General features: G+C 43.6%; 2 protein-coding genes across 4 annotated transcripts in view; both read left to right on the top strand.

The window, feature by feature from the left end:
* The window catches only part of LOC147245836 (myosin-9-like), a 36,074-nt gene extending 15,929 nt beyond the window's left edge, over positions 1–20,145 (top strand). The window contains exons 3-41 of one of the 2 annotated variants that reach the window (XM_086185171.1): positions 979–1,135; positions 2,438–2,465; positions 2,602–2,695; positions 3,383–3,403; positions 4,876–4,968; positions 5,068–5,131; positions 5,293–5,391; positions 5,544–5,687; positions 5,797–5,892; positions 5,986–6,257; positions 6,363–6,536; positions 6,628–6,801; positions 6,941–7,055; positions 8,169–8,356; positions 8,545–8,666; positions 8,749–8,818; positions 8,897–9,057; positions 9,278–9,386; positions 9,517–9,648; positions 9,848–10,054; positions 10,155–10,292; positions 11,261–11,384; positions 11,499–11,670; positions 11,815–12,027; positions 12,156–12,300; positions 12,381–12,587; positions 12,696–12,800; positions 13,318–13,470; positions 13,615–13,863; positions 13,963–14,175; positions 14,274–14,486; positions 14,699–14,860; positions 15,005–15,133; positions 15,263–15,351; positions 15,429–15,552; positions 16,740–16,948; positions 17,057–17,165; positions 17,680–17,852; positions 18,482–20,145. In XM_086185171.1, the coding sequence (XP_086041297.1) occupies positions 979–1,135; positions 2,438–2,465; positions 2,602–2,695; positions 3,383–3,403; positions 4,876–4,968; positions 5,068–5,131; positions 5,293–5,391; positions 5,544–5,687; positions 5,797–5,892; positions 5,986–6,257; positions 6,363–6,536; positions 6,628–6,801; positions 6,941–7,055; positions 8,169–8,356; positions 8,545–8,666; positions 8,749–8,818; positions 8,897–9,057; positions 9,278–9,386; positions 9,517–9,648; positions 9,848–10,054; positions 10,155–10,292; positions 11,261–11,384; positions 11,499–11,670; positions 11,815–12,027; positions 12,156–12,300; positions 12,381–12,587; positions 12,696–12,800; positions 13,318–13,470; positions 13,615–13,863; positions 13,963–14,175; positions 14,274–14,486; positions 14,699–14,860; positions 15,005–15,133; positions 15,263–15,351; positions 15,429–15,552; positions 16,740–16,948; positions 17,057–17,165; positions 17,680–17,852; positions 18,482–18,590 (5,556 nt within the window). In that variant the 3' untranslated portion in view covers positions 18,591–20,145. The remainder of the gene's footprint in view (positions 1–978; positions 1,136–2,437; positions 2,466–2,601; positions 2,696–3,382; positions 3,404–4,875; positions 4,969–5,067; positions 5,132–5,292; positions 5,392–5,543; positions 5,688–5,796; positions 5,893–5,985; positions 6,258–6,362; positions 6,537–6,627; positions 6,802–6,940; positions 7,056–8,168; positions 8,357–8,544; positions 8,667–8,748; positions 8,819–8,896; positions 9,058–9,277; positions 9,387–9,516; positions 9,649–9,847; positions 10,055–10,154; positions 10,293–11,260; positions 11,385–11,498; positions 11,671–11,814; positions 12,028–12,155; positions 12,301–12,380; positions 12,588–12,695; positions 12,801–13,317; positions 13,471–13,614; positions 13,864–13,962; positions 14,176–14,273; positions 14,487–14,698; positions 14,861–15,004; positions 15,134–15,262; positions 15,352–15,428; positions 15,553–16,739; positions 16,949–17,056; positions 17,166–17,679; positions 17,853–18,481) is intronic. The other variant, XM_086185172.1, reaches the window with a different exon arrangement.
* A 696-nt stretch (positions 20,146–20,841) lies between these two features.
* On the top strand, positions 20,842–26,846 carry slc25a38a (solute carrier family 25 member 38a). Of its 2 annotated transcripts, none has more exons than XM_086184435.1 (8): positions 20,842–21,178; positions 22,033–22,147; positions 23,658–23,782; positions 23,939–24,023; positions 24,112–24,291; positions 24,534–24,702; positions 24,821–24,981; positions 25,639–26,846. In XM_086184435.1, the coding sequence occupies exons 2-8, from the start codon at positions 22,133–22,135 to the stop codon at positions 25,759–25,761; spliced, it is 858 nt and encodes a 285-aa protein (XP_086040561.1). In that variant the 5' UTR covers positions 20,842–21,178; positions 22,033–22,132; the 3' UTR covers positions 25,762–26,846. The 2 variants fall into 2 exon arrangements, with proteins under 2 accessions (XP_086040561.1, XP_086040559.1); XM_086184433.1 differs by having other exon boundaries at positions 22,029–22,147.
* The last annotated feature ends 322 nt before the right edge of the window (positions 26,847–27,168 follow it).

The raw sequence follows: 27,168 nt of genomic DNA, 5'->3' as shown, positions 1-27,168 counted from the left end.
AAGGTTGCAGTCTATTAACATACATGGTATGTAAGCTCTCTAGTTCCTCACCATCTTGTGTCTTACTATTCCCCATAGGACTGTGTTGTTTGCTCTCTCTTATCTGGTGTACAGGAAGCTGCAGGGAACAATACTGTCCGGTCCATGTGGAGATATAATCCACATGGTTTTGTAACTGCTATTACTGCCTCCATAATTGATGCTATTTATCCCCATGTCCAGGGCTGTGAATGATTTGGTCGCGTTGACTCTGTGGTGTGACCGGGTCATATCAGCACAGCCTGTTATTCCCTCCCTCACTCCCTCTGGAGTTTCAGGCCATGGTTGGTTTGAGTGCCTCCAGGCTCTTGACCAGCTCTCAGGGGAGAGCAGCTATACAACAGAAGGAGAGAAGCCTGGTACAGATATCTTGGGAGGGCAGCACAGGAATCCAACAAGGGGGGGCAAACAAACATCAGAAGCTATGATATGATGGGAAATGAGTCAAGAATACAGTCTCTCACAGGGTATGGAAGTAAGATTTAGTAGAGTTTATGGATTAGAATGAAGGTCTTGAAACAAAAATAATCCTTCTGCCGTGTACTCTGATGTTACGACTCAATTAACCTGTCAAGTTTAGTAGTTTTACCAGGCCTCACACACTCTTCAGTTGGAAGTTGCAGCAGGGTGGGGTTGAGATTACATAATGAAGGGAGGACCAAATCAGGGTTCATGAGAAACTTCAACATACTGGTGAAGGGGGTGGGCGTCTCGGTAAATGGGGAAACTTGTACAGTACCATGAAATGAATTAAATCCACAATCTCCCCTCTCCTTTGCACATAGACTTTAACTTTCCTTTTATAGTATTTTCACATGTCCACTCAAGTATTTGGCCTCATCATCTTATCCATTCCAGCTAACACAAACAGCTTCAACTTCAATTCCTTCTTCTTAGTCAGTGTTTATGTAGTTTATTTTACCCCTCTTTGTTCTTCAGACATACTCCGGTCTCTTCTGTGTCGTCATAAACCCCTACAAGAACCTGCCAATCTACTCCGAGGAGATTGTTGATATGTACAAGGGCAAGAAGAGGCATGAAATGCCCCCCCACATCTACGCCATTACTGACACATCCTATAGAAGCATGATGCAGGGTAAGTCGCTAAACTTCCCTGAGCTTCTAATATGTCAATTGGTACTGGTCTCACACACAGGCTTCAAGGAGACTAGGTTTGGCTCCTTCTTACTGTAATACATTCTGTCTGTTTGCTCTCAATGTATCTCAGAAAGGTTATATTTAAAGTTCCCCTCCAGTCAAAAAAGTGTTTTTCTTCTTGTTCCCACAGTTGAATGTTTGAGCTTCACTGTATAGAATTATCTGTGTGCAGAGTTTGACAATGGAACATTGTCATCGGTCAAAGTCTGCATTTGTTCTGAGCTCATTGAGGAACTGATTTTTAAGAAGGGGTCCTACTTGTAGGATTTTCGGGATCACAAGCATTTTGGAGACCGATCTTGGTCCAGAGATTGTGTATTTTGGAAAAAAATAAAGGATGATCTTATTTTATCTCTTAAATTCAGTGAGCTCAAGAATGGTCTTTAAACTTGAAACCTACAGAAGAATGAGAATTAACTTTCTAGAGAAGACAACTGGTGTGCACCTTTTTAAACATGAGAAATGACATACTTGTATATAAATGTCACCTGGAACTGGAAATGAGGAAGAGTAGCAGATGTTGCACAAAGTCAGACAAGTATTTAAGGGTATTTTTGTATACCTTTTATACTTGTGTGGAGGTTTCTTCCCTCTGCAGCTCATTTATCAGTCATTGAAGGATGTACAAGTGATGGAAATGATCTGCTCTATATATTTATTTAGCTGAACTAACATTTGACACTGCATTTTTTTCCTAAAGGCTATAGATACAGAGATCTTGCAAACCAAATACAGTGTCAGGTGCTCACCTTCCTTTGCTAATGTCTGTTTCCTGTTTGTCATATATCATCTATCTTTTTGAGTCTTGTTTCACTTCAGTATGCAGTGTTTAGTCACCGATTCACCAAAATCCATAGTAACATGACATGCACCGGATTTCCTGCAAGACTATTTTTTGTAGTAGGTTTTAATGTATCTCTCCTGTATGTTTTGTCTTCGTTTGCCATCATGGCCCCCTTTTTTGTGGACTTTTTCCTGATATTCTGAGCTTTGCCACCCAAAACCTTCTCCTTATCAGTGGTGCTTTTGGTCTCACTGTGAGAGGGAATGAGTAATCAGCAGTTTAGCTAGAACCCCCTCTGCAGCTCTTTGTAGTCAAAAGATGCAGGATGTCAATATCCTGTCTGTGGCCAGTCTACTTCCTGTTGTACATGAAAAGTCAATGCAATTTGTTGATAACATACTTAGAATGATGTTGTGCCATGACTGGATAATCAGTAGTTGTACATCTTCTCTGCAGATCGTGAAGACCAGTCCATTCTTTGCACGTGAGTTAACAGTATACACACAGGCCTCACGCACACACTTTTTTTTATTCCACTTTAACATTCCACATGTGTTTCAGACTATTCTCTTCTCTTTCTCGCTGTTCTTATATAACTTTTTTGACTTTTCCTCAAACAGAGGAGAGTCTGGTGCTGGTAAGACTGAAAACACCAAGAAGGTCATCCAGTATCTGGCTCACGTGGCCTCTTCTCACAAGACCAAGAAAGATCAGGTAAGTCCTCTCACTCATACACCAGTACTCTTTCATGCTTCTTATGTTTAATGTTATTCCACCATCTTCCTCTTCACTCCCTGCTGTTTTATTTTTTTAAGTACTTTTCAAGAGGGGCAATCCCAAATGCCACCAGTGCCTTTATCTTGCAGGAAAAGCACTTCCTTTTCTTCTCTTCACTCTTCACCCACCACTTTGACATTGTGACTGTGATGTGTATACCAGTGCACTGGCACCATTACATAACTGTTAATCCATCACTATATTTTTGTGTTGAAATAGTCTGGCAGTTGCCCCATACACTGTCTACAGCAGAGAAAACAACTGCTACCAAAGGAATTGGGTGGCAATCGAGATAATAGGTCCCCGGAGGTACAGAAAAACAGAAGTGCAGATTAAAAAGCAGGCTTGAAAGCTCCTGGAGTTCTGACATTTTACAGAAACCAGAGGAATTACTTCATCTCTGCAGTGTGAATTAACTGCATCTCCTCATAAGAATTAAAAGTGAATTCTTCCATTTAAGTCAAGAATGTCACCAGGCTCAAGTAGAAAACCTGCACTACTGTTATCTGGCCTTCCAGGCGTATGATAGATGCTGCTGAGGACTCAGTGGGGTTCAAGGAAAACCACATCAGTTATCTATCATCCCTTTTTGAGGTTGTTGTATTTCTCTCTTCCCATCAACAGAACAGCTCGGTCCTGTCACATGTGAGTTAACTCTCTCCCTCCGTTCACTCTTCCTCCCCACCTGCTTCTGTCACCACCTTCCCTTCTCTCCACCTCCTCCTCCTCACCCCTCATCCTTTGCCTTCCCCTCGCTGGAGCGCACAGTTGTGGGAATAATGTTGTATTTCGGGGGAAAGGTGACTTGTCTTGGGAACCAATAGGAGGTCAGGAGGAAGTTTGTTTGCAGACCAGCAGCAGCTGTATGTGTTCCTGTGAAAAATTCAGCCAGACAATAGTAGGATACGAGGGAGGGTTCCTTGCTGAGAAAAACCCAGCAATTTTTTTTGGCGTGAACATCTAGAGCTGATAGCTGTATATATGTGTGCCTGGCTGAATTTTTCATGATTTCTGTGGCTAATGTGTGTGCTCTTGATGTACAAAATGTGTCATTTTATCTTGTTTGACCAGAAAATTTGCCTTGAGCGCCGTATGCTCATAAAATACTGCCAATTTCTGTTCAGTATCTTTAACTGTATTTTAGGGACAAACAGACGAATACAAATCTAAGGTTTAGATCACATGGAGGGGTGAAGGGACTCTGATTCCAAGTATATATGCTGTGTGAACTCAGTAATCCAGTCAGTCAGTTACAATTTCCACCCTAGATGGTGTCTGACCAACATGTTTCTATTCATATGTTACCATACAATAGAAGGCCACTGTTGGGAAATCTTCTGAAAACTCAACGTGTAATAAGGACTTCATCTGTGAGTCAATACAAATGCAACATTTGGATTATACAAAAGCTACATTGAGTATCTGTGTGTAAGTGTAGATAAAAAGTACGAATACTATATAATTTGTGGTTAAAAAAAACAACTACCTGTTCAGGCTTTTGCCAGTGTGTGTGAAGATTCACATTTTAACCATGTAAACTGTACAAGAGCAGAGATTTCTACATGAGCCAGTGTAGCATGAAGCGGTGAAGTTGGAAAAAGTGCAGTTTGTCTTGTGCTTCGTTTCTGAAGTATTCCGCTCTCTGTAATGGGTGATGGGTTACTGAGAGTCACAGGGTCTCTGGGTGTTTACAGGTTTTGGCACTAACATTAAGGTTTGTGTGGGGAAAACGCTTGGGTGCAATGTTTGTTTGTGTGTATTCCTGGTGTGTGTGTGTGTGTGTGTGTGTGTGGGTGGTATCCCTACATTTTTCTCTTTAAAAAATGTGGAAACCATATTGTCCCTTCTCCTCATGTAAGTATTTTGTGTCAATCATCAAATACAATTTAACATTTATATCAAATAGGTACCATTTTGGTAAATTAAAATTGGATCATGATAAGATTCCCACAATACTACCATTGAATTACCTCTTTCAGTAGCAAAACACATTGAATCCACAGCAAGAAATATCATTGAGTTTTATTTTGTAATTCAGCGGCGTTCTTCTCATGGAAGCAAAATGGGGAAAAATGTTCTTTTAAAATTATCTTTGCTGTTCTCTTCTTGTCCACCAGGGTGAACTGGAGAAGCAGCTGCTGCAGGCTAACCCCATCCTGGAGGCCTTTGGAAATGCCAAGACAGTCAAAAATGACAACTCCTCTCGATTTGTGAGTTACATCTTCTGTCTCAGACCTGAGATTAACTTCTGTTTTCCTATTTAATGTTTCAACATATTCAAACTTCTTTTTTTTTTTTCCACCTTCAAGGGCAAATTCATCAGGATCAACTTTGATGTCAATGGTTACATCGTTGGTGCAAATATTGAAACTTGTATCCTTGAAAATGTGCGGTCATTATTTCATTTTTAATTCAACATTTAGCTGTCAGACATGTAAGGTGACTGCAGGAACTTGACAGTATGATGGAAAAACTTAGATCTGGGAGTTTGTTCCGAGTGTTGTGAAAACTGTCCTTAACAGACTGACTTTCAGACTTGTTGGAGAAATCTCGTGCCATTCGTCAGGCTAAAGAGGAAAGAACCTTTCATATCTTCTACTACCTGCTCACAGGAGCTGGAGATAAATTGCGTGGTAAGCATCACATTGCAGAACTCTGTAACCCTTTGAAGACAGATTGAGACAGGTTTGATAATGATTTGCATAACTCCCTGTAGTTTCAGTATTTTAGAGGAGTTGTAATTTCCCTTTTACCGTTACTCTCACTCTTGTCATTGTTCTTTCAGGTGACCTCCTCCTTGAAAATTACAACAACTACCGCTTCCTTTCCAATGGTAATGTTACAATCCCTGGACAGCAGGACAAAGACCTGTTTACAGAGACCATGGACGCCATGAAGATCATGGGCATCCCGGAGGATGAGCAGATTGGTAAGAACAGGCAGATTATTCTTCTTGTGTTAGGCTCTTTGCTAGCTTTTTCCAGCATGTTGTCAGTGCAATATAAAACTGTAACCACATTTGTTCTGTATGTGCTCAGGCATGCTGAAGGTGGTGGCCTCTGTGCTGCAGCTTGGGAACATGAACTTCAAGAAGGAGCGCCACACAGACCAGGCCTCCATGCCAGACAACACGGGTAAGTTGGATCAAACCGCGGTGCTCTGTTAGAACTGAAATACTTGGCGTTGACTGGATGCCACTTTACCTCCTCATGTTTTCTCCTCAACAGCTGCTCAGAAGGTGTGCCACCTGATGGGGATGAATGTCACGGACTTCACTAGGGCCATCCTGTCACCCAGGATCAAGGTGGGCAGAGACTACGTTCAGAAGGCCCAGACCCAGGAGCAAGCAGAGTTTGCTGTGGAGGCTCTGGCCAAGGCCACATATGAGAGAATGTTCCGCTGGCTGGTCATGAGGATCAACAAAGCCCTGGACAAGACCAAGAGACAGGGAGCCTCCTTCATTGGCATCCTCGATATCGCTGGCTTTGAGATCTTTGAGGTAGACTGTTAAGGCATGTATGCCTCCGATAGAACCCTGCACACAGGCACTGTATTGTATAAATGCCTGCATATTGTGGCTCCTCACCTTGTCTTGTTCCTCCAGCTGAACTCCTTCGAGCAGCTTTGCATCAATTACACCAACGAGAAGCTGCAGCAGCTCTTCAACCACACCATGTTCATCCTGGAGCAGGAGGAGTACCAGAGGGAAGGCATTGAGTGGAGCTTCATAGACTTTGGCCTCGACCTGCAGCCCTGCATTGACCTCATTGAGAAACCTGTGAGTTTAGTAAAAATGGCTTACTGTACTTAGTTGGGTTCAGTATTGGGTGTTTCTGTTTCACTTCATGAACTCTCCCCTCTGTTTCCAGGCCAGCCCCCCTGGTATTCTTGCTCTACTGGATGAAGAGTGCTGGTTCCCCAAAGCCACAGACAAGAGCTTTGTGGAGAAGGTGCTTCAGGAGCAGGGCACACATCCCAAGTTCTTCAAGCCCAAGAAACTGAAGGATGAAGCTGATTTCTGCATTATCCATTATGCTGGCAAGGTAAACATGTAGAGTTTTTTTCACATATTTTTGGACTTGCGTTGCATTTGACGACTCATTTTTAAACAGGTTCTCATCAGATTTGAGAGCGTCAGTGAGCCACTTCTGACAACAATTTCTGAATCTTGTTGCCCCTCAGGTGGACTACAAAGCAGATGAGTGGCTGATGAAGAACATGGACCCTTTGAATGACAATGTTGCCTCGCTGCTCAACCAGTCTACTGATAAGTTTGTGTCTGAGCTCTGGAAGGACGGTGAGTTTAGCCAAATAAGTTTGTTGTGGTAATCCAGAAGCACAGAGGGCAGTGCTAGATTTGATCGTTGTATCATGTTGGCTTTCTGTTCCCATTTTTATATTTCACAGAGTTTTCTTTCTCTTTATTGTCTGGTTGTGGACCTTTGTTTTTACCTTTTCTTTATTTCAAAATCCCATCCATTTCTTCCTCTGTATGGCCCCATTTTTGTCTTTCGCCTTCTGGGTCTCAGAGGTACAGAATTGTCAGAGAGCCTATTTTTATCAACGTTTTCCTATTCTACACTCAGACTCAGGTGACATGGTTTCCTTTTCATTTATTTAGTCTTCCCCTTTTATTCCCACTCCTGTCACACATTTTAACATGCTTATTTTCACCATAAAATACTATAAGTTGTCTCCTTCCATTTTCTCCTCAATGATCAAACCTGTAACTCCAATGGTAGCTGCTGCTCAAAAGATTTCATTTAAATTTGTGAGCTGCGTGTCTGTGTCTGTGTGTGTGTGTGTGTGTGTGTGCGCGCGTGCACAGTAACGGTGTCTATTGGTCACCTTACCACTTGTCCTATTATTGAATTCTTCCTCTCTCCCTCTGTGTAATAGTGTTGTTTGGGACTCCTGGTGGTGATCATGGGTACTGCAGCAATGGGTATATACTGCATGGGTTTGGTTTGTTTTTGGGTCATCACAAAGATACATGCCCACTGCAACCCGCGAAGTTTGTCACCTTTTTGACACACAGACATATGTAAACCACCACACATAGTTTTCACCCAAAATGACAGACCATCAGTGTCTACCGTTGACATTCACCCACTGCACTGATTATTTTTCTCATTATGGTGTGACTGAAATCTCCACGCTTCACTTGCTTCTTGTGACTCCTCCTCATTTGTGTCCCTCTGCATTCACTTGGTGTGGTGTTTCACTTGTTCTGTTTTTCTGGAAATCACAACCTCCATCTCTCTCCTGGTGTTTATTTACTGAGAGAAATTGGAGAGAACCTAGTCGTGTATTTGGTTTGAATTTACCTGGTGGTTAAATATTCACTTTAATTTAACCCTCTGATTTTTATAAATGTCACCTTCTCTCTGTTTCTTGTTCCCTCTTTCAGTTGACCGCATTGTGGGTCTGGATAAAGTGTCTGGCATGTCCGAGATGCCCGGTGCATTTAAAACTCGCAAGGGCATGTTCCGCACAGTGGGCCAGCTGTACAAGGAACAGCTGTCTAAGCTCATGGCCACTTTGAGGAACACAAACCCCAACTTTGTGCGCTGCATCATCCCCAACCATGAGAAAAAGGTGTGTGAGAAATACTGGAATCAAAACCACCAAGTGTACCTGTTGCCTTTATGTTTTTTGAGTCTGTCTGTCTGAATGTTTCTCTTTTTTTTTCTCACTCTCACTCTCTTTCACTCTCACTCTCACACTCACTCACACACACACTCACTAAAATATTGTATGCTCCTGTGTCATTTCACCTCCTTCAGGCGGGTAAATTGGATCCCCACCTGGTTCTGGACCAGCTTAGATGCAATGGTGTTCTGGAGGGGATCCGTATCTGCAGACAAGGCTTTCCCAACCGCATCGTCTTCCAGGAATTCCGACAGAGGTAATAAGGATAAACTCGGTGCTTCTCGTCTGGCTGATGTGTGTGAGAACATGCAAAATACCATCATCTGCTTCTCTGATAGGTATGAAATCCTCACTCCCAATGCCATCCCCAAGGGCTTCATGGATGGGAAGCAGGCTTGTGTGCTCATGGTAAGATCTACACTAATTCACCAAAATATGTAGTCCCAGAAAAGCAGTGGAATTGATGACTGCTCCCTGCCCTGTCAGATCAAAAGCCTCGAGCTCGATCCAAACTTGTACCGGATTGGCCAAAGCAAAGTCTTCTTCCGAGCTGGAGTCCTTGCTCACCTGGAGGAAGAGAGGGACATGAAGATCACGGACATCATCATCAGTTTCCAGGCATGGTGCAGAGGCTATGTAGCCCGCAGGTAAGAAGACACAAAGTAACAACTTCAGATGCTCTTGATGAAATACTTTTCTACACTTTTTCAAAAACATTTTACATTTTGTGACCCAGTTTTGTGACATTATCCCTGTGATCCACTGAAAAAATATCGAAAGGAAATAAGGTTTTGATATAATATTAATATTTTCTTTAAAACTATTTTTTGTCAAGTCTGCATGAATCTTTGTGATATTACTCTGCAGGGCTTTTGCCAAGCGACAGCAGCAGTTGACTGCGATGAAGGTGATCCAGAGGAACTGCGCTGCCTACCTCAAACTCAGAAACTGGCAGTGGTGGAGGCTTTTCACCAAGGTGAAGTCCTGTGTACCTCTTCCCAGATCTCGCCAACATCTTGGATATTGTACCTTTAGCCTGTCTTTGCTCAAACACCTGTTGTTGTTGTTGTTGTTGTTTTTCTTAAACACTTCTGTTTTGTCTTTAGGTGAAGCCCCTGCTGCAAGTGAGCAGACAGGAAGAGGAGATGCAGGCCAAGGATGAAGAGTTGTGTAAAGTGAAGGAGAAAAATGTGTATGCTCAACAGCAGCTCCAGGAGATGGAGGAAAAACAACACCAGGTAAACTTTAGGAAACTGAATTTGTGTTTCGTTTTTTTTCCTCACAGTAGGAAGGCGTATAGAGTTCAAAATAAACGCCACACCATTGAATACTGACGTTGGATCGATGAGGATTATTTGCTTGGCTTCACAATGCCGTTTATTTTGATTTAAAAGAAATATACATTACGTTAAAGTTGTACTTGTGCTCTGCCTGCAGCTGAATGCTGAGAAGATGGCCCTGCAGGAACAGCTTCAGGCTGAAACAGAACTGTGCGCTGAGGCTGAAGAGATGAGAGCTCGTCTGGCTGCCAGGAAGCAGGAACTGGAGGAGATCCTCCATGACCTGGAGGCCCGTGTGGAGGAAGAGGAAGAACGTGCCTCTCAGCTGACATTAGAGAAAAAGAAGATGCAGCAAAACATTGCTGTAAGTAGTTCGCTCACTCTAAACACCTTAATTGACATTTCAGAAGGTACTCTGTGACTGGATTGTTGGACCAAACCCTCTGTTATTCATCTGGAAATAGGACTTGGAGCAGCAGCTAGATGAGGAGGAAGCAGCCAGACAGAAGCTACAGCTGGAGAAAGTCACGGCAGAGGCCAAGATGAAGAAGATTGAGGAGGATGTCATGGTTTTAGATGATCAGAACAACAAACTAAACAAGGTTGGAATGAAAAAAACATGTTTTCAGTTTACTGGAAAATGCAGGCGGACTTTCCATTGGGTTTTTAGCTATCAGAGGACAATCTGCCTCGTGGCTTGTAAATGTTTGAAACAAAATAGTAATTTAATATCTCTCCTGATCCAATCTAAACAAAACTGCTGGATCGATCCAGACAGTTGGATAATACAAAGGATCTCAAGCCACAGACCATCTACAGGCTTCTAGATTTGCTTTATTTTTGGAGCTTATGGGAGCAGGCGCCTGGATCAGGATTTGTGTTCATACTGCAGTACTAAAACTGTTTTACACCGAAGGGTTGCATCATATCTCATATCTACACTGCCATTTAAGACTGTATAGGAGTGACTTCATGGCGTTTTCAATGCACCTCGTAAACTCTGATATCTAAATCACTTTTGTTCAGAAAAAAAACACAAGACTTTATGGTGCACTCAGTGGCGCCCTGTAAACTCAGAAATGTATTTTAAAGGGCAGGGAAGCTGTTTAAAACAAGAAAATGTGGATTTTTGTTTACTGTGGTGAAATGACTTGTCGTCCTTTCACTTCTTTCATCCGTTTTTCATAATTACATAGCAAAGCACAGTGGATTCCAGTCTTAGAATTATGATTAAAAAATGAAATCAGTTTGGGTTAGTCAAATGTTTCTACACTCATCACAATACAAAAAATGATTTGCTTACAATCAGTTCTGGCCACTAGTCTTAATCACCACCATAGTCTGTTAACATATATGCTTGATAACTCAACACAAAAAGATGTACATATTAGCTTTTTTTTTAAAAATTGGCTTATTTAAAAACAAGTCTCCCAGATAAGAAATAATAAAATATCATCTACCAGATATTAGGCTGTTAAGCATAAAACATATCTGACCCTGTGCTTAATGAGCGCGTGCGCATTAATGCTTATATTACTTATATCCCCCCCCTTTTTTTTTTTGAATACAGGAGAAGAAGCTGCTTGAGGAGAGGATCTCTGAATTCACCACCAATCTAGCTGAGGAGGAGGAGAAATCCAAAAGTCTGCAGAAACTAAAGACCAAGCACGAGGCCATGATCACAGACCTAGAGGGTATGGCGGGAGTGCACCATAGGGTGCATACAGAACCCACCTATTAGACCTCCTTTTCTGAACATTCAGATTTTTCTTTTTTCCCCTATAAACTCTTGTTTTTTATTCTGGCAGACCGGCTGCGCAGGGAAGAGAAGCAGCGGCAGGAGCTGGAAAAGAACCGCCGCAAACTTGAGGGGGACTTCACTGATATACACGACCAAATCGCGGAGCTGCGGGCTCAGATTGCTGAGCTCCGTGCCCAACTAGCCAAGAAGGAGGAAGAGCTCCAGGCAGCACTGGCCAGGTCTGTGGATGGTTATTTTCATTGTTGTTCTGTTTTGACTATCAGTCAATAGTTGGTCATTTTGAATCCCAAAACATGAACTATGTTGTTGTTGTTGTTGTTGTAATATTATGAACTCATGTGCTGTTCCACTGCTCCCATAAGGATTGAGGAAGAGGCAGCGCAGAAAAACCTGGCCCAGAAGAAGATCCGTGAGATGGAAGCTCAGCTCTCCGAACTGCAGGAGGATTTGGAGCTTGAGAGGCAAGCTCGGACCAAAGCAGAGAAGCACCGCAGGGACCTGGGAGAAGAGCTGGAGGCCCTCAAGACTGAGCTCGAGGACACTCTGGATTCCACAGCTGCTCAGCAAGAACTCAGGTAGACATAATATTGCAGGAAGAACTCATTCCATTTATCATCATATTATGTGACGAAAATAACAATTTTTTTTGTCTGAGTTATTTTCTCAATATAATCAGAGATACACCTGTGTTCTCTTTGCTTAGGACCAAACGGGAGACAGAGGTGGCCCATCTTAAGAAGACTCTGGATGAAGAAGCAAAAGTCCACGAACAGCAGCTGGGTGAGATGAGACAGAAACATGGTCAAGCCTTCGATGAGCTGAACGAGCAACTGGAGCAGGCGAAAAGGGTAACCTGACTGTTCTCAAAGCCTTCTATCAACTATATACATTTGACTGTAGAAACATTAACGCTTTTCCTTTCCTGCAGAACAAAGTGTCAATGGAGAAGGCCAAACAGGCTCTGGAGTCTGAGAGAAATGAGCTCGCCATTGAGCTGCAGTCCCTGATGCAGGGTAAAGGAGAGTCAGAACATCGGAGAAAGAAGGCTGAATCCCAGGTTCAGGAGCTGCAGCTCAAACACTCAGAGAGTGAGCGCCAGAGGGTGGAGCTTGCTGAGAAACTTGGAAAGATGCAGGTACAACTTTTGTGACCATTGATTTGTGCTAATGTTGATAATACTAAAGCTAAGTAGCTGATGTGTTCCCTATTCAGTCAGTTCATGGGTTTGTGCTTTCATCCACAGGCTGAACTGGATAATGTCACTTCTCTGCTAACTGAGGTGGAGGGCAAGTCCATTAAGGCAACCAAAGACCACTCTTCTCTGGAGTCCCAGCTGCAGGATGTTCAGGTACATGGTGGTTTTACCCTCTTGCATGAACGTGTCCCACAACAAGATAAACCGCCCGCACTCATTTTCCCTGCTTCATTTGAGTGTCAACATTTCGGTCAAGCTGTAACTTTCTTTTGCATCTGTATTGTAGCCATTTTTCTTTTTGATTTAGGGTGTCATGATCTGATCTAAGTGCCCTTGAATCGCATAATTTATGGCCCATGAGTAATGCTGAAGTATTTGATATGGTCTTATATGGTCAAATGTGGTTGAACAGGCAGCACAGAGGGATTCAAACCACGTCTGGAAAAATATCTCATACTAGTTGTGACATGGTTTTGTTGGCTATAGCCAAATACTGTCCGCACTGAATTATCACTCCATCTACAGACCGGACTGCGGTTTCTCTTTCATCCGCCGATCTATTTTGTGTCTGAGGGAAAACTTGTTCATATTAACATGATCAGCCACCTTCAAACATCAAATGGTCTTCTGTTTGGAATTCACCTTTGTTTTCTGTCAATGTTGAAAATAGGAAGTCCTCCAGGAAGAGACACGCCAGAAGCTGTCGATGGGCACGCGTCTGCGCCAGCTGGAGGATGAACAGAACAACCTGAAAGAACAGCTGGAGGAAGAAGAAGAAGCCAAAAAGAATGTAGAGAAGCAGCTTATGGCAGCGCAGGCTCAGGTATGAAACTGCTTATATTGGCTGCTGCTAATTTAGACGTTCAGAACAAAAGCTTAGCATAAAAGAAAACGTTTCAGGAGGTTCAAACGAAAGAAACAAACAGCTGTTACTACTGTATGACTAAACTTTGATTCACTTTGGTAGCTTATGGACCTGAGGAAGAAGCTGGAGCAGGATGCTGGATGTCTGGAGAGTTCAGAGGAGGGAAGGAAGAGGGTTCAAAGGGACTTGGATTCAACTAGCCAGCGGCTGGAGGAAAAATGTGCCGCCTATGAGAAGTTGGACAAAACTAAGACTCGTATCCAGCAAGAGTTGGATGACCTGCTGGTAGACCAGGACCACCTCCGACAGATCGTCTCCAACCTGGAGAAGAAGCAGAAGAAGTTTGACCAGGTGAGTAGACATTTGAATTCAGACTTGTGAATGATAATGAGGCCTGTTGGTCACATGACCAACCATATAGCTAAACCCAACCATCCTGCTGTTCTCCAGATGCTGGCGGAGGAGAAGAACATCTCTGCCCGCTATGCAGAGGAGCGTGATCGAGCTGAACAAGAGGCCCGTGAGAAGGAAACTCGGGCCCTATCTTTAACTCGTGAGCTGGAATCTCTGATGGACATGAAGGACGAACTGGACCGCAGTAACAAACTGCTACGTGCTGAAATGGAAGACCTGATGTCATCAAAGGATGATGCTGGAAAGAATGTAAGTAAACCGAGTTCATATCCAGAGCTGTGTTTCTTAACCCCTAAAGTGTGTCGTCTCTCTCAATACAACTCTGTCTCCCGATTACTGTTCCACAGGTGCATGAGTTGGAGAAGGCCAAACGTGCCATGGAGCAGCAGCTGGAAGAGATGAAGACTCAGCTGGAGGAGCTGGAGGATGAGCTGCAGGCCACAGAGGACGCCAAGCTACGCCTGGAGGTCAACATGCAGGCCATGAAGGCCCAGTATGAAAGAGACCTGGCAGGACGCGACGAGATGGGCGAGGAAAAGAAGAGAGCCCTGGTCAAGCAGGTACACGGAAGAACTCTTAGATGCTGGTTCCCTTTGTGCTGCAAACTAAATTGTGATTATAGTTACTATTTGACTAATTTAATTGTAGAGTTAAATGTCTCTGATTGAAATTCTGATGTCATATTTTAAAAATCATGGACATGGACATTTCTTAGAGGATGTAAGCATCTGTCGACAATTCCTTGGACTGAATTTATCTCTTCGTACTACAGGTCCGCGAGATGGAAATGGAGCTGGAGGATGAGAGAAAGCAGCGCTCTGCAGCTGTGGCATCCCGCAAGAAGCTGGAGCTTGATCTGAAGGAGCTGGAGGCCGGCATTGACATGGCCAACAAGAACCGTGACGAAGCCCTAAAACAGCTGAAGAAACTCCAAGTGAGTCAGATGTTGGAATATTGTCCATATAATGAAAATGCTCTTTCCACGTCAGCTCAACTAGCATTTAAGCAGTAGCCCTGTAGTTTGTTCTCTGCGTCTTTCTCTCTGAGTCTTTTTTTTTCTATTCTGTTTGTTCCTCAGGCCCAAATGAAGGACCTTGTCAGGGAGCTGGATGATGCTCGTATATCCAGAGAGGAGATTCTTGCTCAGAGCAAGGAGAATGAGAAGAAACTCAAGGCCATGGAGGCGGATATGCTCCAAATGCAAGAGGTGGTGATTTTTCCGCACTTTGTTTTATCATCCTGCCTTTGCTGCAGGGCGCTTTCTTTCACCTGTACCTGTTTTTCCTAACTCAAATGATGATCATTATTTGCTGCTTTATCTTCCATTCCTTTGTAGGAGCTTGCAGCTGCAGAGCGAGTAAAGAGACAGGCCCAGACGGAGAGAGATGAACTGCAGGATGAGATTAATAACCAGGCAACCAAGAAGTAAGACATCTTTCACTCAGGGAAATGTCACTTAGGCATTTTATAAGCTTCCTTCATCTTTTCATTGTTAATGTCAGTGCTCAGATTGCAGAGGACAGGAGGCGGCTGGAGGCTCGTATTGCTCAGCTGGAGGAGGAGTTGGAGGAGGAGCAGTGCAACACTGAGCTGGTCAACGACAGGCTGAAGAAGGCAATGCTGCAGGTCCGTAGGCTCACAAGGCAGTTTTTCCAAAATTGGGGCCTGACCAATATGGAATTTTTAGGGCCAATATCGATATTAGGGAATAAAAAATTCTGATAACAATATATCGGCCAATTAAATGTGTTACGTTTTTCATATAAAAAGGACAAAATACCTGCTTTTGTTGTCTTAAATATCATTCCAAACACTTGTTACCAAGTTTCACCTTGAAGGGCAACCCACTATCATCTCACTAAACATTTACAAGTCTCTCTGACAGTGTCAACATTTACAAAGTAACAGATTTATTGAAGCAGAACTCATGGCAGGGCTGTTATTGCTGTGCATTACATTGCTCAGTGTCTAATTTAGATGTCGGTCAGTGTGTCTCTGTAGGTGAGAGGCAGGCGGATGAACAGCGTCGTATGGATTCGCATGCCCTCTCAACGGTGTTCATTTTCTTTCCTCCATGAAGTTCTAACTTCGGCCAGAAACGCTTTTTCCTCCACAGAAGTTAAAAACACAACTGCTGAAAATAAAAGCAGCCACAACGGGTTTTTTTGCATTGCGATGAAATTATTATAAACTCACCACTGAGGCAAGCTGCTTGATTTCAGTCTGGTATGCGATGCTGTCTTTCCAGCACCGTACACTCCTTCACGCTCACACGTGGGGTTGCTGTGGAGCGTGACGTGAGAGTCGGAGCGCCCTCTACTGGATACACAAGGACATAATTTCTCAGAAAAACAACATATTAATGGCATTTTATTAATGAAAATTACGTGTTGAAATGGGCATCAATTTGCCAACTTGCACCACTTGCTGGCTGATTACTGATGATGCTCCATGGAGGGCCGTGTGTATGCAGGTTTTCCTTCCAACCAAACACTTTCACAGGTGATTCCACTGATTAGCACTCTTCTGTGGCTGAAGGTGTGTTAATCACTGGAATCACCTGTGAAAGTGTTTGGTTGGAAGGAAAACCTGCATACACACGGCCCTCCATGGCACATGATTGCCCACCCCTGCTCTAATGGCTAGAATCGGCCAAAGAATGGGTTGGGCCCTGTTCAGAACCTCAAGTTGAGTTGGGATCAGCTGAATAACAAATAGATAATTCTTGCTGTCTGTGCTTTGAAAATGGTTGGCTTGTATGTTCTTGAGTGTCTACTCATTCAAGCACTAACTGAGTCTCTTGCATTTTCAAGACTGACCAGTTGAATGTGGAGCTGACAGCAGAGCGTAGCAGCACTCAGCGTTTTGAGGGGGCTCGTTCCCAGCTGGAGCGTCAGAACAAGGAGCTTAAACTCAAGCTGCAGGAGCTGGAGGGAACAGTCAAGTCAAAGTACAAGGCAAACATGGCTGCTCTGGAGGCAAAGATCGCTCAGCTGGAGGAGCAGCTGGACATTGAGACCAGGTGAAAGAGTCTGTCGAAGGAAAACTGAATATTCTTGATATCAAAGTAAAATCTCATGGAACAGAGAAGTAAATCTTTATCCTGACCCCTGCTGTGTTGTTGATTCAGGGAAAGGCAGGGCGCCACCAAGCTTGTGAGGCGCACTGAGAAGAAACTGAAGGAGGTCATCCTGCAAGTGGATGATGAGAGACGCAACACAGAGCAGTACAAAGACCAGGTCAGAGGTTTTCCGTCACCACTTTCTAACTGGGGGGGGGTCTGAAATTTCTCCCTTGGAGAGCCAAACCAAGTAAATGATGGGCCAAAACACATAATTTGAACAGCAGCGGAATGGCATTTTGATGACTCAACATATAATTCTTTTTATTGTATATTTTCAATCAGTCTGTATTTTATTTATTATTTTATTGTTCATCTATTTCTACATATGGCGGGCCAAATCCAAACTTGTGTCCCCTGGGCCCTACTTTGGGCAGCCCTGTTCTAACGGTCCATTACATAGTAATTTGTCAATTATAGGTGAGACTCTATTTGTCTTGTTATCTCTCAGATCATGAGATCTGACTTCAGCAGAAGTTGATTTTAATGCCAGAATAACTCCAGGAGGTCCAGCTGGTGTTTTAACTCTGTCAGAAACAATTGCAAATAAATTTCCCCTGCATCTACGAGAATCTATCATGAACATGCACCTGATTTTTCTTTTTTTTTTCATGCTCATTGGTATTTTGCAGGTGGACAAGTTGAACTCTCGTATGAAGCAGCTGAAGCGTCAGCTGGAGGAGGCTGAGGAAGAGGCTCAGAGAGCCAATGCTAACCGAAGGAAACTGCAGAGAGAGTTGGAGGATGCCACAGAGTCGGCGGATGCCATGAACCGTGAAGTGTCCAGCCTCAAGAGCAAGCTCAGGTAGGCTGAGCCCTGTCACTTGGCTCTCTAGATAGTTGTCAGATCTGTGGACGTGTGGGGAAACTGTTGGTAATAAACCAAATTCTAGGGGTTTATGATACTGGACTTTTGCAGATTTCAGAGATGCCGATATTTTACAACTGAAGTATCTGATACTTACCAAAGTGGATACCACCTATAAAGAAGTTTTTATGATATTCACATTTTAGAAATACTGAAAAATGCATGTGAACATTATGAATTTGAAGAAATTGATATTTTATCATCCATTTGTCAAAACAAAATCTGTTTATTTCTTAAGTCACGTGTAAATCACCCACTTTTGACCAACGTGCTGTATGACAAAGTCCCAATAGAAGAACAAACATAGCAAGCAGGAAAAACCTCAGCCTACAGCAGGATAAATTGACATGGAGATAGAGGAAGGACTAGCCTACTGGCCAAAAAGCCCAGGGTTGGGGTCACATTTACTAAAAAGAGCCTTCAGATAAATGGAAAATAAAAATGCAAACAAACAAAATCTGCTAACCATCAATCAATGACATGCTTGTATCATCGTATCTCCTTGCAAGATACAATCGTGGCGTTATTTCAAACATGACCTTTCACTTTCTATCCCTCTGTTGTAGGCGTGGTGACCTCCCCTTCACCATGCGGCGCATTGTCCCCCGCCCTGGCGTGGAAAGCGACGAGGAGGCCGAGCCCAAGAGCGAGACCCCTGAGCCCAAGCCTGAATGAACAGCCGCGGTGCCACTTAATTACTTAGACGATTGAACAGCATCCTAAATAGACCCAAATAGACATCAGAGCACACGTCACTGTACATTTGAACAGCGACCAACACAAACGACAAGTTGTTAAAACTCGAGGCAGGGACCAACTCCAGTCCTTTGACCATCTGATCTCTTTAATAGTGACAATCTATGCATCCTTAAAACTCTTCTCTCTCTCACACACACACACACACACACACACACACACACACCGAAGCCAGTAAACTCGGACAATCACCATGCTGACTAATTTTTCTTTGGGCCAAAATTTCCTTTTGCTTCATTTTTTTCATTCTCTGGGGGAAAAAAATTAAAAGACAAATATTTTTCTAAGGAACCATCACAGGTATAATAGTCCTGATGTAGGCTCTATTTTTCTAGTGGAAGAATGAGAGACGAAGGAAAGAAGCAAACCTAAATGAAGACCGATTACTGGAAGGGGACCAAAGTAATATGTCAATCTATAGATTTGTATTTTATGCAGAAGTTTTTTTTTTTTATATAATGGTTAAGAATTGAAGTACTACATGTTTATTATGGCTCTTGCTTGCGCTCTTGCCTTTCTAATGAAGGTATATATGCTCAAATGTATTCTATCGATTTAGCTGCAGTTAGAAATGGAAGCATCTCTGCTTTTGGGTTATAACACATGAAGGCAGACGACACGGAACACAATTGGAGACACATTTGACCGATACTGAAGGCATTTGATTGTGACTGTGCGGAAATTTCTTAATTTTGCACTGAAATAATGATTAAAAAAAAACAAACGCTTAAGCCTAGACATTGTAAACCACTGCATTTGTGTGCTTCATTGAAACCTAAGTGGAGAAGCTTTTTTTTTTTTTTTTTTTTTTAAAGACCATGCACATATAGGTGCAAAGAACACCAACACACACACACACACACACACACTTAAGGCCTTAAATGCAGCTGAATTGAACTGGGCAGTGTCGATGGTTTTTGTTTTCTCTGGACATGCATTGATTTTTTTTTTTTAACTTTTTTTTTTTAATGTTTTTCACTATCAGTGTTTTTGTTCAGGTTAAAGTTTAAATGGGGTGGTTGGGTTGTTTATTACTCACAGCACACACTGTATTCTCAGGGCACAGCTTACTGTGGGAGGAGTAGCGTTGGAAAACAAGATCTTGGAGTTACACGTACTTGGATCTGAGGACATATTTCATCACAGTAACCTACGTACGCTATACTCAGTCTGGCAGATAGACTCAGGGAGTTGAGATATTTGACCAGGGATGTACTGGATGACGAGCTGGTTACCTCACAGGCTGTGCTCACGGTCGGCTTTTGGCTCACACTGCTGGGAAGTGAGAGGAATGTGTTGTTACTAAGGAATAACGGCTCACAATTAAAAGGAACACTCTTTCGCACTTAAATAAACGAAATCCAAAAAAAAAAGATGAGAAATTATCAATTATTTTATGTTTGTCTGCACCTCTGGAATGGAAACCATGTTGTGACAATATTGGTAATGCAATTAAAACGGCTTTCTGACATGATGATCTCACCTGTGTCATTATTTCATGATCATGAAGATTATTTTGAATCCACTTCAAGAAAATGATTAACTTGTGTTTTGACATCAGAAACGGAATTTATTTTCATGTAATGATGATTCATGACCAGCAGAGGGCAGGCAACACTTTACTGTTGGGAGCGCACGAACGAGTCCGAACCGTTCCAAGGAATTTGGGGTGACGTTGTGATGTGGCACGTCCTCTTATATACTACAGGAACAGTGCAGCTTTAAGTTGAGTTACCAAGATGTAAATTTGAATGAGAAAGGAAGTCTAAAACATCACCAATAACTCTATTTTGTGTTCTTAATATGTTAAACATTCCCTCGATTCAGTGTTGAGCAGATCTACACGCCCGACCCACACCAACTGTATCGATCTTGTATAATTGGTGGTATTTGCAGGTTCCCTCAAAGGTCGAACGGGCTGCCGCCTCACCACCGACACCTGACGTCTCCTTTAATCTCAGTATCCCAGTAACGCCAATCACAATAAGTGATCTAGGGGAAGTTGGCATCGAGGACTCGGTAACTAAATTCCACATTCATGCCTGCCAATGGTGAGTTGGCGTCCTTAAACGAGTTCACGACAAATCAGAGGACGGGTTCTCACTGGTGGGCGGGGTTTTTCTCTTACGTCAGTGACGCGCCTCCTAAGACGCGCTCCTCGCCAGGAACCGGCTGGTTTTTACCTTGTGTGAAACGGCTGGTTTAGTAGGATTTTGTGTGCGTGTGTGCGCGCGCGCGCGCGCGCGTGTGTGTGTGTGTGTGTGTGTGTGTGGTTTGACTCTCAACACAGTGCTCTTGAAGGAGAAGAAAGCGTGATACTGGGAGACCTCCCGGCCGAAAGGTTACTGGACTGGGACACGATAGGAAGGAGAGAGAGAGGACACGAGGATTTTTGTGGTTTTCTTTGCAGTGTCCCGTTTGTCTTTTCTGTTGTTGTTGTATTTGTCAAGTATTGAACGACAATTTCAGTGTCCCACCATATCAGAGAGACGTCTGGACAACTGAGGGTAAGAAACAGCGGAACTGCTCCTCTGCCTTTGGAACTGTGGCACTGAGTTACTCGCAGGTGTTTGCCACATGAGAGACATTCATTGACATTCAGTCAAGAAAACCTGCAAGTGAGGTTTTTAAGAAATGAAACACAACCAGAAGGCTGTGGAATTTGCGTCACAAATACCGGCACATTAGAGGGCAACATCTGGGTTGGTTAAGACGGACCTGGTGGCTGATATTGAGACACTTCAATACACGATTATGTTGTCATTTTATTTAAATAATGCCATCGATTTTTTTCATGTGTTAGCAGACGTTTCATAGAAAAGAGTGGCCATGAAAATTCCCCCGTAAATTGAGGAAAAGTGACGGAAATTTATTGGGAGCAGTGTGTTTGAACACCTCCATTAAATATAACGATGACGTGTGATATTTTAAGAGTTAACTTGGTTCGCTGGCTGATGTGACGTCGCTGTCTCCCAAGCCCACCGGCATCCTGACAGAACACCGCTCACTCAACCAAAGCAGGACCGAAGTCTCGCAGTAATCGCGCTCTCACAGCAGGGTTTCATGCAGCAGGGTTTCATGCAGCAGGGTTTCATGCAGGAGTCCAGCCTGTCTAGTAGGACGCAGCGTGACCTTTGCTAACTAGAAGCTGCATGCTGTATCAGGTGGTCACAATTAGAAAACTCGATGTTGGTCAGGCGATCTGTTCGTGTGCGTGTGTGTGTGAGAGAGAGAGAGAGAGCGAGATCATCAGCAGCCTGACACACACACACGTCGTGCATCATTATTTTGCAGCTGAGCGCTAACTGTAGCCTGTGACCAGAGAAAGCGCACCTCTCACAATGTTTCTGGCGCTAGGAAGGATTTCCACCTGAGAAGCTGCCAGCAGCTGAGTGAGGATTGTCGAAGGGAGGCAATTTCTTGGTTGAAAACCCACTGCTAGATCAACTCCAAGGAGAACTATGGATGTGTTGGTGGTAAGTTGTCAGCATGGAACTGTCCAACTGTTGTTGTTTTAGTTTTATATTCTTTTTTTTTTTTTGGGGGGGGGGGGGGGTTGAGCATTGGAGATTTCTCAATGTCATGCGTTCTAACTGAAAGCTTCACTTCGACCTCCTGATTGACCCAGTTGCGCCTCCCCTCTCGCTCAAAAAGTCCCAGCAAATACATCTTGAGCACAACACTTGGTGTGGGGTCAGCACTCACATTTCACGTCCATGGCTTGTGTACATTTGATAAAACGTAGGTGTTGTAAAGACAGGACCACTGCACAGAGATGCGATGTCGGGGAGCTGATACTGACATCATTCAGGTATGGCCTTATTTACCCATCGACCACATATGGAAGTGCTAGTCCCAGTCCAGGTGTTGGTTTACTGCAGCCTCATGATGTCATGTGAAAGCTAAAATATTCAAAGTGATCATTTTTTATTTAAAAAAAAGAACTCTGCTGTTGTTATCAGCGGGTGTGGATCAGTGCATCTCCACTACCGCGCATCGGTGAATGAACTCCACACACTATTTGTGATGGGCAGTTTTTAATGGAGATTTTCAAGGGGACAAGAGTGGGGAAAACGGTTCCACTTCATCACTTCGCGACCGAGAGGGAACAGGCTGTAACAGGAAGCTAAAGATAACTGTTCATTATCAGCTGCTCTGGTTTGGTTTATGACATGCAGTTGAGATAGCTTATCAATTCACAGTACAAGCAGAATCAAAGGAAGATAAAACTGGCAAAATTCTGGGATGTCTCCTTGCTCCTGTTGTGTTTTTGGTGCACCTCCTAGAACTGCCAGTCGCCCAGCCTAGCAAAGGGAGTCTTGCAATGCTTCGCTGGGCCACACTCGTCTGCTCCAAAGAGCCGAAGGGATATACACATTGTTTGGTTGAAATGCAAAATGCTACCGAGATTTCAGGTTCCCTCACTACCCTACAAGTTTCAGATGGAGTTTAAACGAGTTTATAAATTGCTTACGTCGCAGGTAATTTTTCAAGCGCAAGTAACTTTCTGAGCCAAGCAGAACAAGTAGAACACAAATGCACCGTAACCAAGGAGGTCAGTCTTTAACTTCAGTGACTGAACACTGACGTCCTGAGCAAAGTCACACTCTGCAGTCTCCTGGTGAAATTACGAGTAGTCATGATGGATCCTATCAAACTTAAAGAGCGTTTTCGTTTTGTACCTCGCAGAAAAAATATTTGAATGAGTTTTAAAATGTTCCCACTAAACTGTGCCCCACTTTGGGCAACCCTGCGATGGATGCTCCTCTTGAGCAGCTAGTTGAGCTTCCTCTCTTCTTCTTGGGCTGTGCGAGACCGAAGTTGTTTCTCGCTGTGTTGTTTTCTCCCTCACGCAGTACCAAACCCTAACAGACATGGTCATTCTCCTTCTTTCCTTCCTTCCCTGCGTCCTCCTCCCCTTTGTCTTATCCTGCTCCTTCATCCCCGTCCTCCATCTATATCCTCTTTCGCCTCTCCATCACTCAGGCACACCCAGCAATTAAAGCCTTCATGTGTGGTTCCCTCAGTGGAACCTGCTCAACGCTGCTTTTCCAGCCCCTCGACTTGGTCAAGACCCGTCTGCAGACGTTGCAGAGCAGTGTGCAGCCTGGGTGAGTGTTTAATACGCACACACAGACAGACACACACACACACACACACAAACTAGAATGTGCACAGATGTTTTGAGAGGCAGGTGCTCTAACCTGAAATGGGTGAAACACCTTTTGATAGTGTGTCTCTTCTGGATGTTCCTGCTGGATGTCCAGGTCAGGCAGAGTGGGCATGGTGAAAGTGCTCCTGAATGTGGTGCGGACAGAGAGGCTGCTGGGACTGTGGAAAGGAGTTTCCCCGGTGAGAACCTCACCCTACCTCCACCCACCAGATAGCGCTTTCTCTCCTCTGTGATTGAGAGTTTGACTTTGTTGGTCTGCTTCTCCAGTCTTTTGCACGGACCATCCCAGGCGTTGGGCTCTACTTCAGCACCTATTACTCCCTTAAGCAGCACTTTTTCTCCCAGAGCCCCCCTGGGGCCCTGCAGGCTGTGCTGCTGGGAGGTGGGGCACGGATGGTGGCGGGGGTCTGCATGCTTCCAGTCACAGTCATCAAAACACGCTTTGAAGTAAGCACAGGCACTGATGTAAGGACAGAAAAAGATCATCTTGAGATTAGGATGCAGAATTCTAAGGAAATGCTGATTGTCTTTTAACGAACCAGAAAAAAACCAGAAATCATTATTTTGATTTTATTCATCTGTTATTATTGCTTTAGTCTTATTTAGGATTACTACATCGTGCATTCTTATATAACAATTTCTGATTCTGATTTAAACCGAATAATGAATGTTACATCATTGTGCTTCAGTGTGGCAGGTACCGCTATGAGAGTGTGACGGGGGCCCTCCGCAGTGTGTGTCAGACTGAGGGTCCTGCAGCTCTGTTCTCTGGGCTGATGGCTACTCTGCTTCGAGATATTCCTTTCTCTGGGATCTACGTCATGTTCTACAGTCAGACAAAGAGCTCTCTGCCTAAAGGTGAGTATCCACCCAGATGCGTGTTCGCAGTGACTTAGAATACATCAGACAAGCATCAAGTGAGCTGCCATGTTTCTGATGGTGGTTAAATGAAACCTCTGCTGCTTGTTGCTTTCAGAGATCAGCGTGTCTGCGTATGCACCGTTGGCGAACTTCAGTTGTGGGGTCCTGGCTGGTGTGTTGGCCTCGCTCATCACTCAGCCTGCTGATGTGATCAAAACACACGTCCAAGTGAATCCTCAGCTGAGGACAGTCGACGCCGTCGGTTACATCTACGTGGTAACGAGCTTGCTCATGTCTGTCCATGTTGGGGTTTGGTTTGAGTGTTGGAGACCTGAAGGCACAATCATAGCGGACGTAACTGAGAACATTGATTTGGTTCAAAGTCGATGTAAAGACACTGTGACACTGACCTCGATAAAGTTCCTTTAACATGGAGGACAAGTTGATCATTGTAGTGTCTGGGCAACCAGAGCTGACGAACGAACGAAAATGTCCGTGGTGTTTAAATACAACATATTATCAGAGATGGGAGGTCCAGCTAGCGTGTACACATAGCTTAGCTAGCAGCTAGTAGTCTCTCCTGTAGTTATACACCAGATACAGCATAATGAACAGTCAGCAAGTCATCAAACCCAATGTTCACTGCAAGGCGTGCTAGCTGTCCCCGTTAGCATCTCCTACCAGTCGCGCCTGCTAGTCGTTCCAGCTAGCAGCTCCCTCACACCTTCAAAAAGTCCTCCGATTTGAGGTGAGCGCTACGTATTTTGCCTTATAGATTCTTCAAGTCCACATTACCACTCATAGTTTAACAAAAACAACAGGAGTGTTCCTCTCCTCCTTTACGGGGGAGAAAACTGCCTCCTTAATAGAAAATAGCTAAATGGCTGCGAGATACCCTGCGTCTTATTTTCCATCTTTTCATGTCCCTCTAAGGAACACGGACTCCAGGGGTTCTTCAGAGGCGCAGTTCCACGCTCACTGAGGAGGACTTTGATTGCCGCCATGGCATGGACAGTTTATGAGCAGATGATGGCCCACATTGGACTGAAGTCCTGAAGAGGATGTTGCACGAAGTGAAGAGCAGAAAATGGCTCCAGTGGAGTTGCTCTCCAGAGTCTGCAGGGATGGATGAACTATGAAAGCTCCCATTGAAAAGAGCCACAGAGAGTTTGCTCTATAAAATATGTTTCACTGGGTTATGACTTAATTGCCTTTGGCTCTGCTACGTAACCTTCGCAAAGCTATTTCAAATCACAGGACTGAACTGTGGTCTTGTTTTGCACTAAATTCTAATCCCTAATGAGTTTGTGTCCACAGAACATGAGACTGAGCTTTCCCACATTTTGAAGTGATGTAGAACAAACACATCCTTATTATGTGAGACGGTCTGCTTTTTAGTAGGCCGTTATTAGTCAAGACTGTGTTCCACTTGAAGCTCTGACGCACATTGACCTCACCCTCACAGATAAAACCCAGAGACTCCGGAGTGTTAATTTGAGGCTCCATGACGTTCCAGTACCACAATGTCACCGAACCCTGATATTTGCCTGTGGTCCTTCATCTGCCTTTAAATTGAATATTTCTGTTTGTTTTGATGTTTGCATTGTATTTTCTTGAACCGCTTTGAAGATACTCACTATTTAAGTACTAACATTCTTGATGAAGTTTTATTTAATTCAGTAAGCTGAGAAATATTCTACATTATGTGAACATGTGAAAATGATTCAGTGGAATGTGACAGTTTTGCATGACTGTCATGAACTGTGAGACGCTGGTGCGCAGATATGGCTGTTGTATAACTAGACGCACTGCTGTCTTGGTCCAAGATCGTTGTGACACAACACTTATCATGCCCTGCTATTCCTTTGCTCTATTTATTGATCAAATAGTGGTGGTGTAAAATTGATGTCAAAACAGACTACTGCTTATCAAAATAAAAAAAGTGTTGTCACTTGTTTCACTCCAAGAATACGATGTTAAATATGGTTTAGAAGGTGGTGTAAAAATGTCTTGGGATAGAAAGACCTTGCTCAGCGTATTGCAGCTGGAGCAGACTTATGTGGACTTATGGTTCTGTAACAGAGATAAGCAGCAAGGGTGCAGGACATGAAGCAGTAAATATGACTGGACAAAATTACTTGCTGAGAAACCAGATAATAAATTACTTATGAGGTATTTCATTGACAGATCATTCCCCTGTGTGTGTGTGTGTGTGTGTGTGTGTGTGTCTGTTGATGATTCAGCTTTTCGGGTTTTAAGATTATTATTATTATTATTGGCAACATGTTGAGAGAAGCAAACCTTTAATGCCATGCACATTACTTTTAAATTATTTCTCAACCTGCACCCCTGACATTGTGTACTGGTCCCTTTTCCTGGAACTCTTATCTTTTGCAAACAGAGTTGCGACACGGTCGTGAGTCCTTCACCGGGAAGTCAGCGTCTCAGCATTGTCTTAATATG

This window comes from Aulostomus chinensis, chromosome 18 (assembly GCF_037954235.1).
Source record: "Aulostomus chinensis isolate RoL2024-O1b breed Wild chromosome 18, RoL_Achi_v1.0, whole genome shotgun sequence".
Taxonomy (NCBI): domain Eukaryota; kingdom Metazoa; phylum Chordata; class Actinopteri; order Syngnathiformes; family Aulostomidae; genus Aulostomus; species Aulostomus chinensis.
The sequence above is the reverse complement of the archived record's forward strand: the minus strand, read 5'-3'. Positions and strand labels throughout refer to the sequence as shown.